The 19,019-nt window shown below is 38.8% G+C and overlaps 1 protein-coding gene and 1 pseudogene across 2 annotated transcripts in view; both read left to right on the forward strand.

Moving 5' to 3' along the window:
• The first annotated feature begins 814 nt into the window (after positions 1-814).
• On the forward strand, positions 815-1,992 carry LOC147583131 (uncharacterized; annotated as a pseudogene). The gene is made up of 2 exons (XR_015245659.1): positions 815-1,472; positions 1,647-1,992. The product of XR_015245659.1 is annotated as an uncharacterized LOC147583131 (transcript).
• Positions 1,925-19,019, forward strand: part of HERPUD2 (HERPUD family member 2) — a 35,758-nt gene continuing 18,663 nt past the window's right edge. Inside the window, exons 1-4 of the mRNA XM_025929429.2 lie at positions 1,925-2,071; positions 12,000-12,077; positions 15,608-15,721; positions 17,744-17,898. Of these exons, the coding sequence (XP_025785214.1) occupies positions 1,925-2,071; positions 12,000-12,077; positions 15,608-15,721; positions 17,744-17,898 (494 nt within the window). The remainder of the gene's footprint in view (positions 2,072-11,999; positions 12,078-15,607; positions 15,722-17,743; positions 17,899-19,019) is intronic.

A 19,019-nucleotide genomic window follows, 5' to 3' on the forward strand; every position in this document is an offset into this window, starting at 1 on the left:
TGCAGAAAACCTGAGTTATAGCAAGCTGTCCTCAGCACATGACAAAAAATAAAGGGAACCTCACTCTTACTTCCAAAGAGCATCCAGAGGGCATGGCTAAGATATGGTCGATGTCCTACCACAAAGAAGGAGGTGAAAGAAGAGCGGGTATAAGGGATCCTGCTGCATTAGCTATAGAGGGGAAGAATTTCCCCATGGTCAATAACTCAATGGTAGTTAACCTTCACTAACCCTTCTGAAGCCGAGAGGAAAGAAGACTTGCTCTCTATATTATGTGTTTGCATTCTCATGTAAGTGGAAGCCCATGAAAATGCACATCTAACTAACTTGCTGTCCTGACTCCTAAACCCATGCAGAAAACGGAGAGGAAGTCAGCTTTGGGCAGTGGACATAACCTTTGCGTTCTACGCCTAAACGGTAAAACACCCCCCACTGTACTAAACACACAGTAGGGGCTCCGTAAACACTTGCCAACTTCTGTTAAGACTAAGAAAAAGATGGAAATTGAGATTTGAGAGACTGTCATATGCCTGAACAGTATTAGATGGTTTACATACATAGCTCATTTGCTCATCAACACGCAGTTAGATAGCTTTTACTATGTAGACAACTAAACCGAGGCTCAGAAAGGATAGCCAGGGTCACACGGAAAGTAGAGGTAGACTTCAGGTTTAACTGAAAGCCCCTGCTCCTGATGCAGTGCTTCTAGTCAATGCTCCTGATGGTCTCTCCTCCGCCATAGCTCCTGGTACCCTGCTTTTCAGACAGGAGACACCAGAAAATTTGAGAAGTTTGATTTGACATCTGGAAGGGCACTAACTTTTGCAGACAACTCCTAGGATGGAAGAACGCTTCTCAAATCTTCAGGGTGTGGTCAAAACAGGATGTGCTAGCGCGCCAGCTCGGCTAGTGGCGAGGCGCGAGTGCGCTGCGGGACGGGACCCAGCGATTGGTCAGGCCAGGTGGACTCCAACAACTAGCGGCTTCGGGGCAACCCGGAACTCGGCCCGCGGTACCCGGGGCGGCGGGGGCGCGGCGGGCGGTAGCTGCTGGACAGAGAGGGCGGCGCGCCGGAGCGGGCCGCGCGTGACGCACTTCCGTCCTGCGTCTTCCGGCTTAAAGGGGAGCTAGACCTTCCTCATAACAACAACAAAACCAGCGCGCTCGCGCCGGGCGCCGCGGTTTTTAGTCCCCGCCCTCCCGCCACCTGCAGCCGCCTTGACCGCGCCCGGCCCTGCGCCGCCGCGCAGCTGTGTCCTGCCCGAGGGGTCAGGCTGAGAGCGGGCCGCGCCCTTTGGCCAACTTCTCCAGCGGCCACCGCGCCACCTCGCGAGACCCTGGGCCGTGCCGTGGCCGCCGTCGAGGAGCAGGAAGGGAGCGGCCGCTGCGGAGGACGCCCGGCAGGACTGTGCTGCCGGCGGCCCTGCCCGGGCTCGAAGGGCGACGGTGGCGGCCCCGCGGCCTTCTTTCAGGTACTCCTGCCCCGGCTGGTCGCATTGAGCGGCTCGGCCCCTTCTCCGGCCCGCGTGGCAGGGCCGTCGCTTAGGGGCCTTGTTGCGTTTCAGCTTGGGGGTCGCGGCGGGGGCGGGGCGGTGACTCTCCGTTATCATCAATTTTTCTCTCTTCCTCCCGACCTCCCTTCGCAGTCCGGAGCCCGGCGGAGCCCGGACCTGGCGGGAAAAGCTGCACCCACGGCCGGGCCCCCCAGACTCCGCCGCCGCCACCGCCACCGCCGCCACTGTCCATCATCCTTGGTACCGGCAATGGCCTTTGTATCACCCGATGCACTTGTGACTGACTTGGACACGGAATATTAAGAACCTACTTGCCGCCCTCCCCATACCAGTCGCGCCGGCAGTTACCACCTCGGCCCATTTGGGCTTAAGTACTGCTCCTCTTGACTCTGTTCAACTTTGGGGGCACCATGGACCAGAGTGGGATGGAGATTCCTGTGACCCTCATCATTAAAGCACCGAATCAGAAATACAGTGATCAGACTATTAGCTGCTTCTTGAACTGGACCGTGGGGAAACTAAAAACGCATCTGTCTAACGTGTACCCTAGCAAACCAGTAAGTGTCTAAAAGCTGGGCGCAGCTGCTCTGGCCAGCAACTTTCCGTGCCATGCACTCCAGTCTCTCTGTTCATTCCCTGCCCTCTTGAATCAAGTAGGTCTCTTGCTAGACTACGAAGTATTTTGAGTTCCGAAGTGTATGTGTGTCCCTTGAGTGTTTCCCAACCATCATTAATATCTTCCTCCTGAGGTTCAGTTAATTAGTGAGAGTACTGTGTACAAAAATATAAAAGGACATAAGAATTGACAGGCATAAAAAAGGACCATTTTCATTGGACATAAGTCATCGGCCTAGTATAGGAGTGACAGATGGACCCTAAAAAGAAAAGATAAACACTGCAACCCATATAAAAGCTTTTATTGCTTTCCTTAGGCGTTTAGGCTTCTAGAAGTACAGAAATAGGGCAGTTACTGCAAAAACAGGAGGCTTAGAAAAACAACTCAGTTGGCGTTATCTATGTTTGTCAGTACTTTTTGATACAAATATTTTTAGTAGGGGAAATGAAAACCCTGAGGTATTTAAGTACTTGGAACAAGCTAGTTGGAACTCTCATTTATTCAGATCTTTTGTTTGAAAATTAAGATTTATATAGGGGGTGACAATTTGTTTTAAAATTTTCTGCATTACAGAACATTTCCTATTGCATATGATTCATTTTACATGTTTTCAAAGTGGAAAATAGCTTTTCAGAATAGTCAGAATTGAAAGTCATAGACTTCCATAGTGTTGTTCATAACATAGCATGAATACCATTCCTAAATATATATGCTGAAATTTGTGTTTATGTGAGATCTTTATATTGTATGATTAAACCAAAAGGGGCTTGGTTTGCACGGTGATAGACCAAGAGGTATCACTTTTCAAAAGGTATCTAAGAGTGTGAAACCCATTTGCCTTACCTGCACACAGGAGAAGCCAGCTTTTGGTAGGAGTTCTGCCCTCCTAGTACTAATCTCCAGTGCCCACATGGATCATTTGGCTGCTGGAGGACAGATCAGTTGCAAACTTTCCTACACCCCCCTGCCCCTAACCCACCTGCTTCTTGGGCACACACTTCCAGAGCCTGTACAAAATGACATGCAGCCAGTTAATTACCTGTGGCAAACCTGACTTTTCTACTCTTCCAGAAAGTCATCTCTTAAGAGAACTGTAAAAACTGGAGTTTATTTCTATGTTAATGAGAGTGGGTGGAGCTGGGGGTGAGGACCATGTGTTTGTTGTCTTAGAATGTCACTGAAAACTTCCTGTGGTTATTAGATTTGACAGGCTTACATCCTAATTTATTGATCACATGAAGACTGATTTGAAGCATCTGTTTAATGACCAACTGTTTAATGATACCCCCTAAGTAGCCCTCAACATAGGATTGGGGACTAAAAGTTAACTTTGTAAGATGGTTACAAAGGACAGAGGACATTTTGTAATAGAGACAATATTATTATTAAAATATTATGGGGGAAGTTTGGGTTCTTATGACCACCCACAATGACTACTTAACACTGACTCTGTGTTTACCGAAACACAGAATCTCAAGCGCTATTTGGTGTTTAACAGAGATTATTTCTTACGCCTGATTTCTTTGTACATCTGATCTGCCTGGTGGTGGTGGGTGACTTGGAATCCAAGTAGGATTCCAGTGTCTTGTAGAAGCAGGTGTTCCCTGGTAAGAAGTAGAAAAGTTGATGGCTCTGATAGATCTGATGAGCCAAGGGTAGGTGGAGGGCCTTGGTCCCTGTGGGCACTGGCTTCTAGGAAAATAAATAGGAGCTACTAGAGTGAGAAGAATGGAGATTTGAATTTGTCCTTTTAGGATGTCTAAAAGGATAGGTCACATGTCTACTGCTGTTAATAGAATTCTAGCCAAACTGCAATAGTGTGTTAAGTCTTAAGATTCTAGCTTTATGGTCAGATATTGACTTGACTTAATCACAGATAATCTCCACCTGGATATTTTAATTCAATTCTCTGTTCTTCAGTAAGCTCAGAGCAAATATACTCCTTCCCACCAAAGCATACTTTCTTGGGCTTCATTTATTTATTTAATTAGGATTTTATTGACCTGGCATTTGGATGTCTATATGCTAAGCATGAAGGTGGTGATGGTTCCTTTGCCGTTATGAAGCTCGAGTCTAGTGGGGTATACAGATATGTAAGTAAAAAACTGTAATATTATGTGACTAGTGTTACACAAGCGGGAGGTACTGAATGGTGTAGGAGCAGAGGGAGGGAGTGGTCAACTCTGAAGTGTAGGTAAGGGAATGTGTAGCTTTTTAAGAAAAGGTTCACAGGGACATTTTTTGCAAAGAGTTGATAACAGTTTAAAACAGTTTTTTTTTTTTTTTAACATTTTTATTCATTTTTGGAGGGACAGAGAGAGACAGTGCGAGTGAGGGAGGGGCAGAGAGAGAGGGAGACACAGAATCTGAAGCAGGCTCGAAGCTGTCAGCCCAGAGCCCAATGCAGGGCTCGAACCCACAAACCACGAGATCATGACCTGAGCAGAAGGTCGCTTAACTGACTGAGCCACCCACGCACCTCAAGAGTTGATAACAGTTTTAAGCAGACAAGATGATACCTGTTTTGTTTTTTTTTTTTAAACCCTGTTATTTCAGAGGTAACATTGCACTGATGATTCTAAATGTAATATAGTACTATGTATGAAGATTGCAGATTCGTAATGGGCTAAAAAGGGGAAGGTGTTTTCCAGTTAGGAAGTAAGGCAGTTGCCATGTTTATGTGCAACTTTACAGTGTCATCACTAAAAACCTCAAATGTGGAATTGAAGGCTTTTGGAGTTTTGTTTAACTTTGAATGGTATTGATAATTGGTTTAGGACCTGGTTTAGGAACTGGAAAATACCATCGGTTCAAGCTGATAGTGTATATAGATAATTGTGAATCATGTTCTCATGTGACATTTCTCTTTATGACGTTAGATTATCAGATCCTGAAATTGGCCTGTAGTGTGAAATTATTCTGTAATTTAGGTAACTGCCATTGGGGTGTGAAGATGCCTGTCAAGAAGGCCACTTTTACTTGAGTAGTTTCAGACTTTGATCTAGTTTAGACTTATTTTCTAGAGATGTAAATATCAAAATGGTTGGACTTAATGTTATTCAGAGAATGGACTATCCTAGAGAACACTTAAAAAGTAAGAATCTCTAAGTCTGATTAGGCAACCTTCTCATTATCTCTTTCTTTTTCTCCTCTCACATACAAACAATAACTAAGATGGACCTGATTCAGTCTTAAGGCAAACCTTTCTGGGGCTTGTACGCCGTGGCTCTCCTTTTTTCAGTCTTGAGGGCAAATACCTGTTGAACGTGTAGATTTCCTTTATCTTGGTGCTTTATACTGTTAAACTAAGGCAGTCAGTTTCGTTGCTTAGGTCTTCTAGCTCTCCTGCTCAGCTGGGGAGGTTTGTTGTGCTTTTTTCAAACTGTTACTCTGCTCTGCGATTCTGTTGGAATTAAAGAAATAGGAACAGAACCAGTTGTATAAGTTCTGCTCTGAGAATATGGCATTCTGTAACCAAACTGCCTATAGTTCAGATGGAAGTATTACTTTCATTAGCAGTGGAAATAGCTTATGTAATATAATTTGAGGTTTATATCTGTTTCAGTTTTGTGATTCTTTATGACCTTCCTCAGACAGGTCATTTTTATTTTATTTTATTTTATTTTTAAAATTTTTTTTTCAACGTTTTTATTTATTTATGGGACAGACAGAGACAGGGCATGAACGGGGGAGGGGCAGAGAGAGAGGGAGACACAGAATCGGAAACAGGCTCCAGGCTCCGAGCCATCAGCCCAGAGCCTGACACGGGGCTCGAACTCACGGATCGTGAGATCGTGACCTGGCTGAAGTCGGACGCTTAACCGACTGCGCCACCCAGGCGCCCCAGACAGGTCATTTTTAAAACTTACTCACTTAACCATCTCTCAGAACTGTTGACTTAAAGGAGCTTTAATCCATATACATAAATAATTTTTGTTTTATAAGACTTGTCTTTAAAATCTTACTGCATGTGTTTAAGAGGGTTTCATGTCACCTAGCAATATAGTTCATATTTTTAAAACACTTCAAACAAAAGATAATAAATTGAATGTGAAGATTGATGAAAAGTTTTGAATGAGTGCTAACTTATTTAACTCCTTTGTAGCCTTTTTCCTAATGTATTTTTGGGGAAATAACTACTGTGTTTTGTTTAGTCATGCATCAGTCTTTTGTTTTTAATAGTTTTTTAAAATTTATTTATTTTGAGATAGAGAGCATGAGCAGGGGAGGGGCAGAGAGAGAGGGAGAGAGTTCCATATCTTCCCTAAAATTTATCAAAAATCTGTGCTGTCAGTGCAGAGTCTGATGGGGAGCTCCATGTCATGAACCGTGAGATCATGACCTGAGCTGAAACCAAGAGTCAGATGCTTAACCGACTGGGCCACCCAGATGCCCCTCATGCATAAGGCTTTTTAAAATAGAATTTTTCTAGAACTTTTAGTTTAAGTTTTTCTCCTTTATATAACAGATAGTGATTTGATGGTCTCAAATGCGTTTATTTAACTGTCATATTTGGTGCTGAAATTTTAAACTTCCATTTACTAAGTGGTTGCCATGTGTACTAGGCATTCTACTAGGCACTTTATATGTTTTATCACATTTATTCTTCATAGACACCTTATGAGGTAAGTTTTATTATTAGCTCTATTTTATAGATAAGGAAACTGAGGCTTGGTGATTTTTTTTCCCAAGGTCATAGAATTCCTTAAGTGGTAGAACTGGAATTTGAACCCAGGTTGGTCTGACTTTCAAGCCTCAGCACTTAACTATTATAATTTACATTGTATATGATGGTTATGTGTAATAAGATGAAGAAAGGCTTTTAAGGATCTGGCCATCTTAGTTTTTATATACTTGCAAATTGAAAAGAAGTAAGTGAACTGTAAAAGGAGATGTATGCGTTTAGATGGTGTGTCATTTAAAGGCTATAAATGAATGGATAATAACACAGCCTTAATTCTGTTCTGATGTATGTCATCTTAGTGTGTGATTCTCTGTTTATTTTGATACATTTTAGGGAAGATACGGGAACTTGGCATCTTAAAAGACTTCAAAGCACATTGTTTTGCTTTATCTTTTCACATTCTTGCTTGTCTGTTTGAACCATAGCAGTCAGGTATTGTGGCATTCTGATTTGCAAGTGGCCTATAAGTGGAAACAGCTAAGCAGGGAATGTCCCTTTGGAGTTCCAGAGAAAATTACTTTTTAAGCTCCTGAATGCTGGTTTTGTATACTGTTGTTGCGCAGAGATAAAGGGTGGAGGCAGTTTGGGTAAACCAAGCTTCCACTTTACAGTATTTCTGAATTCTCTGGAGCTCTAAATTGGGTGAATTCAGTGGCAGTGGGAGGAAGATATGTCGCAGTACAAATTCAGAGAATTCATTTTCCACAAATGTGAAGGTCCCACCTCTGGGAACCACCTCTTTAAAGCTATTGGACACTTGTGACTGAACTATATTATATGTAAGTACTGAAATACTAATTATGACCACTTTCAAAGGACTTGGGTCATAGTTCTTTGAACTAACATATAAGATGAAGATTTTTTACTAAGCTATTTGATTATGTTGATGTTAGATATACTAAACATGATTTTTTTAAGCCATGCATATTGAGAGACCTATTTCTTCATGTAAAAAGTTTAGTCTTTTGATACCAACTAGGTGATTTTCTAGAAATATGAAACTGTTGTTGGCCTTTTAGCTCATCTGTCAGACTCTTGTGAATATTTTAGGGATTAGGGATACATAGAATTAAATTTTTTTAATGTTTATTTTTGAGAGAGAAAGAGAGACAGAGAGCATGAGTGGGGAAGGAGGAGAGAGAAAGGGGGACACAGAATCTGAAGCAGGCTCCAGGCTCTGTCTGAGCTGTCAGCACAGGAGCCGGATGTGGGGCTTGAACCCACATACCGCAAGATCACAACCTGAGCCAAAGGTGGACACTTAACTGACTGAGCCACCCATTTGCCCCAGGGATACATAGAATTTTATCTCTTTCTGATATCTGATTGAACGTTAAAAAGTCAGATACTTTAGATAGTATATGTAAGCCCTGTAGAAAACAAATATCCCCAGTTTATGACTTTTACATATTATACTAGTAGGTGAGCTTTCCTCACCATGTTTTTTAGTAATGTCTGTTAAGTGGATGGCAGAATTTTTTGGGCTAGCTAGTTAAGCAGGTATTTATTTGGTGTGGCATAGTTCTGCCTTTGGGCTCCTCAGAGTACCATCAGGATGTTTCCAACTTGGTAATTTAGCTGTTTCTGCTCTACCATATAACACCAGGTACCATACATATTTCCCTGGACTTCGTCTGCTATTGAACAGTGGAGGCAGTGAAAATAGCATATCTGATAGGGATTGCTGCCTATTATTGGATGTAGCATATGAGCAATGGGAAGAATGATGGTAGTGTTAACATAAATGGTCAAGTATATTTAGATGTATCTGTGTAGCCAGTATGTTTATTTAAATTTTTTTTTTTCAACGTTTATTTATTTTTGGGACAGAGAGAGACAGAGCATGAACAGGGGAGGGTCAGAGAGAGAGGGAGACACAGAATCGGAAACAGGCTCCAGGCTCTGAGCCATCAGCCCAGAGCCCGACGCGGGGCTCGAACTCACGGACCGCGAGATCGTGACCTGGCTGAAGTCGGACGCTTAACCGACTGCGCCACCCAGGCGTCCCTGTAGCCAGTATGTTAACAGTAGACTTTTAATTGACAATTTAATCAGTACTTTGTTTTAGATTTACCAATCTTGAGTCTTAGGGATTTTTATATTGAAAGGGTACCATGTAATATTTTTTTTAATTGAGAGAAAAATGAACTTCTATTGTGTCAAGCTACTGAGATTATGGGGTTTGTTATAGCAGCTAGCATTACTTACCCTAAATAATACAGAAATGGATTTTTAATCAAGGTAAAAGGTACTGTTATTAGCAGGTCTGGAGAAAAAAAATTGTATCACTTTTATAAGTGAAATTGAATTTGAATTGAGATCTCAAAATTTCTATTTTTCCTGATACTGTAGTCTGTAATCCAAAATGGCTAGTTGAAAGCTCAGTTGATTATTGGGTTGTTACTATGTCTAACCACTGGTTTTCCAGATATCTAAATTAATGCATTAATATTTAAAGTGAAGAGGCAATTTTTTTTTAGTGACATAGAAAAAATTTTCAGATCATCTCACCTTGTTAGGCACATGAAAATTCCTTTTTTACTGTTTTCAATCCCAGTAAAATTAAAGAATTCCTTTCTCTTTTTAAAATTTCTGATTTTTTGAAGGCATTTGAATAATTTCAAGCAACAATTTTTTAATTGAGATATAATTCACATAGTATAAAAATTGTTCTGTAACATGTACAACTCAGTGATTTTTAGTAATTCACAAAGTTGTGCAGTTGTTACCACTATCTAATTCCAGAACATTTTCGTTACCTCAAAAAAGAAAACTTACACCCCCTAGTAGCCACTCTCCGTTCTCTGTTCCCTCATTCCTTGTAGCTACTGATCTACTTTCTGTCTCTGTAAGATTTGCCTATTCTGGATATTTCATATAAATGGAATCATAGTATATGTGGTCTTTTTTTGTCTGGCTCCTTTCACTTAGCCTAATGTTTACAAGGTTCACTCACATTATATAGCATGTATCAATTCTTCATTACTTTTAGTGGCCAACTAATATTTATTATATGTATATTTCATGTTTTGTTTATTCATTTATCAATTGATGGGCATTTGAGTTGTTTCCAGTTTTTGGCTATTATGACTAATGCTGTTATGGATATTCTTAGGCATGTGGACATGGTTTCAGTTCTCTTTGGTATATACCTCGGAATGGAACGGGGTATATCCTGAATCATCAGGCAACTCTTTAACTCTGAGGAAGTGCCAAACTTTTTCACAGAGGCTGTTGCATTTTACATTCCTATCAGCAGTGTGTGAGAGTTCTCCAAAGTTTCTCTACATCCTCATCCATGCTTGTTTTTGCTTCAGTGTACTTTATGGGAGGGTACTGTGTAATTTTGTTATTTTATGTATTCTGCCTTTTTGAAAATTGATATTCCCTTGCTGTGAAAAGATAAAAGTTTATTTGGAGTTGACCAAATTAATATTTATTTTGTTGATTGTGGTAACATTGTGGTTATTTGAAAAAACAAAAAACAAAAATCTGTTCCAGAAACATACTGTTTTTACGGATGGAAAGAAATGATGTGTGATATTTGCTTTGAAACTTTTTTCCCTCAAAAAGGCAGCGGGGGATAGATGAAACAAGAATAGCAAAGTATTGATAATTATTGGAGTTGAATATTTGGGAAGTTTTGATGATGATAACTGGGGGTTCATTTTGTTCTCTCTACCTTGTGTGTGTTTGAGAATTTTCATAGTGAAGTAAAAAATTCATAAGACTGATGTCCTTTGTGCAGAATGATGATATGACATAGAAGTATCTATTAAATGTTTGGACTGGTGGAAAAATGATAGCTTATGATGGCTGTAGTCTTTGTCAAAGAAACCTTAGCTTCCAGCTGAATTAATAAATGCATTATGGAAACTTGTATTATAGAATTCATTTAGTTCAAGGGTTAAATCAATTATTATCTACTTAGCTTTTAACTTATGTTATTTATAAAATTTACTGTTTATTCCTCACTCAGTATTTAAATGTATTGATTGAAGTTTCAAGATTTGTGAAATGTATTTTTTTTTAAACCTTCTGTATTCTGTTTGGTTGTTGATATACAGGAATTTGAACTTGTGCCTTTTAGGAATGGCACACTCAAAAATACAGGAGAAGCTAGATTATGTCTAACAGCTAAATATCTTGGAAAGACAGTTATACCTTTCCCTTCATCTTTGGTACCTAAGAACCCCTGAACCACACATCTTACTTATTCAGTATGACAGGTTCTATTATGGTTATTTTTATTATAAGACCCTTTTTTAGTAGCCATGTTGAATACATATGTTTTGTTTGAAAATTGTTATAGTTGTTTGGATTCGGCATATTTACCAATTGTTGATATGGCTAATATTTAATTGTTTTAATGGAATTCATGGAACCTTTGCCTGTTTTCTGGGGAGGTCTTATGGGGACTGTACATAAATGCTTTGATTTTAAATACTTTAATGCTAGCATTGCGAGCACTTAGCAGATTTATCATACGTACAAAATAAGGCAGAGACAACCAGAACTTATTTCCTATTCTTGGTTGCATATGGAGATGGCAGCTGAATCTCCATGCACTTGAGTTAGTTTTTCTTTAGTCTTGTGTTTTTGAAAAATATATAGAGGTATTTGTGAGAGTGGCAGGAATAATAAAAACTAGAATAGTTATCATGTAAAACTGTAAATCCAAATGGCTCTTGAATTAAAACCAATAAATTGTTCTGTATGATGTTAGTAAATAAGAAAATAAATCTTATGTATCCTTTTAGATTAAAAATACTGACAAAACAATACAGACTAATTGTGGTGACCTTGAAGGTATATCCCATTGTTAGCTATTACTGCTAGAAGGCCAACCACCTTCTTATTTACAGTCTTGAAGGCCTTTAATGATAGTCACACATGCATTGCATTATGGCTAAAAGGCGAACTTCCAATTTACCTTTTTTTCCTTATCTTTTAAAACATTGTTAATTACCTGTATTTTATTGTACCTACAATAGGTAGACTACCATTTGCTGAGCTCTTAATGTCTTATGTCGAATTTGGAAAAAATAATTTTAAGTTATGTCAGTTTTCTGCTTATCTGTGCCTAAAGGGAGTTTTACTTTACTCATATTTAGGCATGTTATTCCCAATTTCCAATTTGTATAATTAGAAAAAGTTGAAATCTTTTCTTTGTCCCATTTCTTAGTTGACGAAGGATCAAAGATTGGTGTATTCGGGCAGACTGCTTCCCGATCATCTGCAGCTGAAAGACATTCTCAGAAAAGTAAGCTTTTCTACAACTATTTGATACCAGATACATTCAGAGTGAGAGGAGATATGTTCTGAAGCTTTACTGATATTTAGCTGGTTCAGTTTTTACATACTTAAAATCAACCCTTTTGGGGAGCATAACAGGTAAACTTGAACTAGAAAGTAAAGAACATAATGATAGATTCTAATTAGTTTAGGTAAACAGTTTTGTATATCCATCTGATGGCTAAATCTAAAATAGGATTATATGTTTGTGTTTAGGTATTTGTCATATTAGAAGGCAGTATTGACTTATCAGTAGTGCAGGAGTAGTGTTCAAGTAGTGGTGAAGGATTTTCATTGATAATCTCTTCTCTCTTAAATCCCCTTTTGACCAAACTGCATGATATTTTAATACAAGTTGCTTGAGGTAGGAATTTAATTTCAGGACAGGAGATGAAAGGAAGTACAATTGGCCCATCGATTAGCAAACTTTGAATGCTAGTGCTCAGAGCTAAAATATATTTCAAAGTAATTTTTTGACAATCAGCTTAAATGCTAGTAATTTTTTAACTTTATTATTTTATTTTTTGAGAGAGCACAAACAGGGCAGGGGCAGAGAGAGAGGCAGACAAAGAATCCAAAGCAGGCTCCAGGCTCTGAGCTGTCAGCACAGAGCCCAATGGGGGGCTCGAACCCATGAACACGAGATCATGACCTGAGCTGAAGTCAGATACTCAACCTATTAATCCACTCAGGCACCCCTGAATGCTAGTAATTTTAAAGGCAGCTCGTCTTAGCTCATGTTCATTTGTGGAATTTATACTTTCATAACTTTTCTGCATTTGAGATGCTGCTTTTTGTTTGTGATTTGAGCAGAATCAGATACATAGCTTTTGTGTTTCACAAACTTAACTTTTTGACTTAACTCTTAATGTTCTTTTGGATAACCCTAATCTGATTTAGAAGGTCTATGTCCTCTCCTGTATGTTTATGATCATCTGTGGGAAACTTTAAAAAATCTGGTATACTGTATGTTCCTTTTGTTTAGATAGTTGAAATTTTAGCTTTGCCAGTGTGACTTCTTGCTGTAATTTTCATTTTAATCATGTAGTTTCAGGTTGGCAAAGTGGTTTAATAACCTCTCCTCTCTGGCCCCCCTCAAAAATAGTGGAATTTGTGGCAGATTTTTTGCCCCTCTCGCTGATAGATTTGGTTTTTTTTTTTTTTTTTTTTTAATGTTAAGCTCTATGCCCCAATCTGGGGCTTGCATTCATCATTCTGAGATCAAGAGTCACATGCTCTACCTACTGAGCCAGCCAGGTGCCCTAGACTTGAATTTTTGGAGCAGTTTTAGGTTCACAGCACAGTTGAGCAGAAGGCATAGAGACTTGCCATATGCCTCCTGTCTTTCCACATGCAGAGGCTACCCCACTAACAAAATTCTGCATCAGAGTGGTATATTTGTTACAATTGACATTGTGCACAGTATCTTACACTGATGAAGCATTATCATCAAAAGTCCATAGTTTACATTAGGGTTCACTCTTGGTGGTGTGCATACAATCTGTGGGTTTTTACAAATGTGTAGTGACATGTATCCATCATTATAGTATCCTAAAGAATAGTTTCACTACCCTGGAAATCCTCTGTGCTCCACCTGTTCATTTTCCCTCTTGTGTTTATGCTTAAAAACGTTTCTGCCATATGCTCTTTGAAATACACATTTTTGGGGTACCTGGGTAGCTCAGTTGGTTAAATGTCCGACTCTTGATTTTGGCTCAGGTCTTGATCTCATGGTTTGTGAGATTGAACCCCACGTCGGGTTCTGCGCTGGTGGAATGGAGCCTGCTTGGGATTCTCTCTCTTCCTCTTTTTCTGCTCCTCCCCTGTTAGTGTGCCCATCCATGTGCGTGCACACCCTCTCTTCTCAAAATAAATAAACTAAAAAAAATACAAATTTATTTATTATTTTTAAACCAAGGATGGCTAGACTTGGCATGTGAATACCTTTTAGAAGGTTTTTGCTTCCAGAAATGATTTCTGACCAGAAGAGTTCAAATAAAAACGCTTCAGTTCAAGGACTGTTGTACCCCTATAGAAAATGTTTTGAACAGTATGTTTATGTTTTGAATAGATCTTTAAAGAGTCTTTGTTAAAGTCAGTGTATTTGCTTTTATTCAGATAGGTCCTGCCATTAGTTTTACTTGTTTAGTTATAAAATGTTTTGCAGAAATATTTCTCCCAAAGGTGAATGAAAATTGTTACTTGTGACTTATATAACCTTTGAAACTAGGTTTCTAAGGATAAACATCTTTTTTTTTTTTAAGGATAAACATCTTATACTTGGATGCCTTTTAGTATTCTGCATTCCAAAGCTAAGAAGACATTGTAAATCAGGCGTGCTTTCTACCTACTTTGCTAGGCACATCTCATGTCATGCTGTCTCTGGGGATGCCTTTTCCCTAGCATTCCAATCCCGTTAACTCCTTTCTCTAAACTCCTCAAGCAATTGCAATTCGTGCTTCTCAGTTTTGTGCCAAAGACTGTTTTATATATTCCCTAATTGTGCTCTGATATGCTAGTCTGATCTCTTAACAGTTTGTGAGCCTCTTTAGGGGAGGGGCTGACTCTTAACCCTTTTTTGGATTCACCTCAGAATTAAGCCCAATTCTGGGTTTATGTGAGATAGTTGATAAATTTTTAGTTTCTGGTAGCTTTGTTTCTCTTTCTCACAACTGGGCATCTTTCTTTTCTTCCTGCCCCCTTTTCTTTATTTATCATTCTCTGGTTTTCTTTTCTGTCTTTAAATTGCTGAGCCATCCTTTGCTCTGCCCTCCTTTATTTTCTTTCCTTTCTCTATCTTCTATCCTAGCTTTATGTCTGACTATAAATATACTCATGAAATCACTAAGCTTAAATGCCAATCCTAATCAATATTAGAATATTTTCCTTTAGTCATAGTTGTAGGTTTATGGAAACACATGGAATATGTAAGGAATATAGTTCAAATGTACCCTTTCAATCTGTGTATAATTGTTATAGGTAAAACTAGTTTTTGAATTAAAAAAAACCAAACAAACTATACATTACCTTGCTAGGATTAAGGCATATGAGAGCATGGTGAAATTGAGTTTCTTGTAATGGAAATATTTTCAATACTCAAAAGTTTGTAGGCCTCAGCTTCAATGTGACTATTACATAGTTTTGGTACTAAGGTGCTAGGTGTTTTTATGTTGAAGTAATAGATTGCATTGATGCAACTTTACAGCACTTCTTGCTTCAAGATTCCTTGATATACAAAGTAATCATTTTTTCATATAGCAGGTACTGAGTAGTTAGACCATTTTCTAAGCATGGAGAATATATTGAATTCAGAAGGGTGTTAGTACCAAATACTGAAATGGTAAATGTACCTTCAAGTGGCAAAAATTTACTACTAATAAAATGGCTGTGCTAGAAAGGAACTTAAAATTTGAGTTAAATATTTCAGCTTAGCTATTGACTTTTTGAACTAAACATTTTCCAGTACTACCCTTTAAATGTAATCTTCTTTAATTTTAGCAAGATGAGTATCATATGGTTCATCTAGTGTGTACTTCTCGGACTCCTCCCAGTTCTCCAAAATCCAGCACCACTAGAGAAAGTCATGAAGCATTGGCATCCAGCAGCAATTCTGTGAGTTGTTTTGGGAGGAGTAAATGTTGAAATTTTCTGATTATCCTTTTAAGTGAAAAACAGAACGATTGGAGCTTGTGCATTGTGAGACTGTGTTTTGAACAGCTTGAGTTAGACATCTAAACTTTGTTTTTAGAGATCCAGTGTAGAGTATTACTCCTTGAAGCTTGTTCTCCATGAGTTATAATTTGTGTATAGACTGAAGATCCAATCTTCAAGGTTTTAATTACTAAAATACTCAGAAAACAGAGTGATGATATGGTTATATAATTTAAAATGTAAGACCAGTACAGTTTCAAAAGTACTAAAGGTACTTGATATACTGTATTATATTCAAGGTTCATTAAATTATTTAAATTTTAAGTATGCTAAATCATCTTCAAGTAGATTGCTCAAGAATTTTGTTTTTTAAAATGACTGGATTTGGGCATGCATTTCAATGTCAGGAAAAAAATTTCTTATTCAATTCTTTCAGACTTGGGTATTCATTTTTCCCTTCTTATTTTTCATCTGACTAAAATTGTTTTGGAATTTTTTTTAATAGTTGAACTTTTCAACCTAGTCATACTCTACCAGTTGAAAGACAAATCCTTTATGTTAAATTATTTTTGGTTTCCCATTATTTTATATGACACCTTTGATGATGAGAGAAAATGATTGGATGAGTGGAAGTTTGCTTTAAATTTCATGGGCAGGGAACTTACATACTCTGCCAAGTATACTTTCCTTCTTGTTAAGAGTTTAGCCAAAACTTTAAGGAGGGGATGGATCGCAGAGGTGGTAACTAGTTGGAGCATCTTTCAGTAATTACTAGTTAATTGCCTCTTTAAGAAAATAGATCCTTAAGCATGGCCTTAGTGGTAAGTATTTTCTAGTACTAGCTGTGGGAATTTAGCTTACATTAAACTGAGATACGGTTTGTCAACAAAGGCCAAGGGGTCTTCGTATGTTTCCTACCTTTCATGAGAAGGGACAAAACATTGACATTGGCACAGAGTCTTTGGACGCAGTTGTGTTGCTTCAGTTTTTGTTCAGAAAGACCCCTTTCAACTTGTCATGTGGTTCCTCAGCCATGATTTCATGTCATGAGTATGTATATTCAGTTTTTTCAAGGTGTGTTAGGAAAATCTGAAAAGTATCAAGGGAAACTTAAGTTGAATTCTCCTTTTTTTTATGGCTGAGAAATTTCAGTGGGATTTGAGAATGTCTTAAAAATCTAGTCATGAAAGAGTTAATAAGGTCAGAAATCATTAGTTCTAGCAAAATTAGGCTGTGCTGCCAAATGGCTATGCCTTTCTCCTATGATTTTTTTAAACTGAGTATCATATGATGCTGGTCCATTTAGTGAGCAATCTTGACAAAAAGGAAGCCTTTACCAGTTTATGCCCCTAAGAATCACACTCTCTTGTAAGATATTTGACGCTGTTTTATGTGGAATAACCTCTTAAAGAAAGCTTTGTTAGTTTTGCAAAAAGACCAGTGTCCTTAGGACCTTTTACGTGGCAGGACTTAGAAAGGTAGACATATAAAAAGACATTCAGTAGGAAGGCAGTACAGGTAAAATACAATTTTAGTGAGCTTGGAAGGATGTTAAAATTATATTGTCTCCAGCTATTTAAAGTGGGAGAACTACAATTTATATCAAATGTAATTGTGTTTTACATTTATGTAAAACTTGTGACACACTTTTCAAAAGGTAAATTGGGGTCATCTTCAAGGGGTCATATTTTTTAAAGTTATTGAATTTGGGAGTTAATAACATCATCAGAACATGAGAATTTTAAAATCTTAATTGGTATCTTGTTCATTCTTTGAAAAAACGTGTTTGTTGATTTTCTGAACTCTTAATCTCATCAGAATTAAAATAGCGACCTATTATGGGCACATGATTCAAGTCAGTATATTTCTAAAATTCACTTTTTGTAGAGGTATTTCATCAATACATATTTAGCAATGTGTCTCGAATCTCATGATTGCAATGAATTAAATCTCCTTGGAAAAATAATTACATTTTTGTTGTAGAATTCAGATCAGTCAGGATCAACAACTCCATCATCCAGTCAAGAAACCTTGTCTTTATCTGCCAGTTCTTCCTCGGAAGGATTGAGGCAACGTACCCTTCCACAAGCACAAACCGACCCAGCACAGACTCATCAGTTCCCATATGTAATGCAAGGGTGAGTGAAATCGTAGCGGTGGGGCTCTTAAAAATCTGTTACTCCTGACTTTCTTGGTAGCCCCTTTGCAATAACCAAACTACACTGGAAATTTATTCATAGTCTTCCTTAAACATTTTGAGAATTAGGGAGTTAAATAGAGTGGTGCTTTTGAAAGCTGGCAATACATCAGAATCATCTAGAGCAGTGCTTTTCAGACTTTTTTTTTTTTTAACGTTTATTTATTTTTGAGACAGAGAGAGACAGAGCATGAACAGGGGAGGGGCAGAGAGAGAGGGAGACACAGAATCTGAAACAGGCTCCAGGCTGTCAGCACAGAGCCCGACGCGGGGCTCGAACTCACGGACCGTGAGATCATGACCTGAGCCGAAGTCGGACGCTTAACCGACCAAGCCACCCAGGCGCCCCCAGACTTTAATGTTTGTGCTAATCACCTGGGGATCTTGTTAAGCTGCAGGTCTGATTCAGTAGGTCTGATGGGCCTGAGATTCTGTAGTTCCAACAAGCTCCCAGGTGATATTGATGCTTCTCATGCTTTGAATAGCAAGGATCTAGGTAACTAAAACAGTTTCTTAACTTTTTTTTTTTTTTAACCCAATGTCACTGTAGATCTACTCAAATTAGCCTTCTGGGAAGCAGATGGGTGAGTGAGGATGTTCTTGGAAGAGTAGAAGGCCCCGTAATCTGTTCTTAAAAAGTTCCACAGGTGTTTCTGATCAGCTAGGCTTGGTAACATCTGAGGTAGGGTAAAACTGTGATGTGTTAATAAAGACATACTAACCATTGTCTGTTATCTAGAGTCTTTGTTAGAGTTTATGCAAGAAGCTTGCGTATTGCTACCTTATATTTAGCAATTGTAGCAGGCCTCTTGGATTAGGCAGTTCTAGGGGGAAATGCAGCCAACAGCCACAGCACATCCTTCAGACATCTCAGAGAGTAGGATCACGGAGAATGTGGTTTGGACCTGGCTTATATATGAAACCAGGGTACTTTACTGGGGTGCTCTTGAAGTAAAGGAAACGTGAGTAATAGGTTATTGAGATCGTTTTGTGTTGCATATCATGCTGTGGGATGCAGTGTGTGGCAGTGCTCCAGACCCACGATTGTGAAGCTAGAAGACA

This window comes from Puma concolor, chromosome A2 (assembly GCF_028749965.1).
Source record: "Puma concolor isolate L17-30 chromosome A2, mPumCon1.1.hap2, whole genome shotgun sequence".
In the NCBI taxonomy this organism is placed as follows: Eukaryota; Metazoa; Chordata; class Mammalia; order Carnivora; family Felidae; genus Puma; species Puma concolor.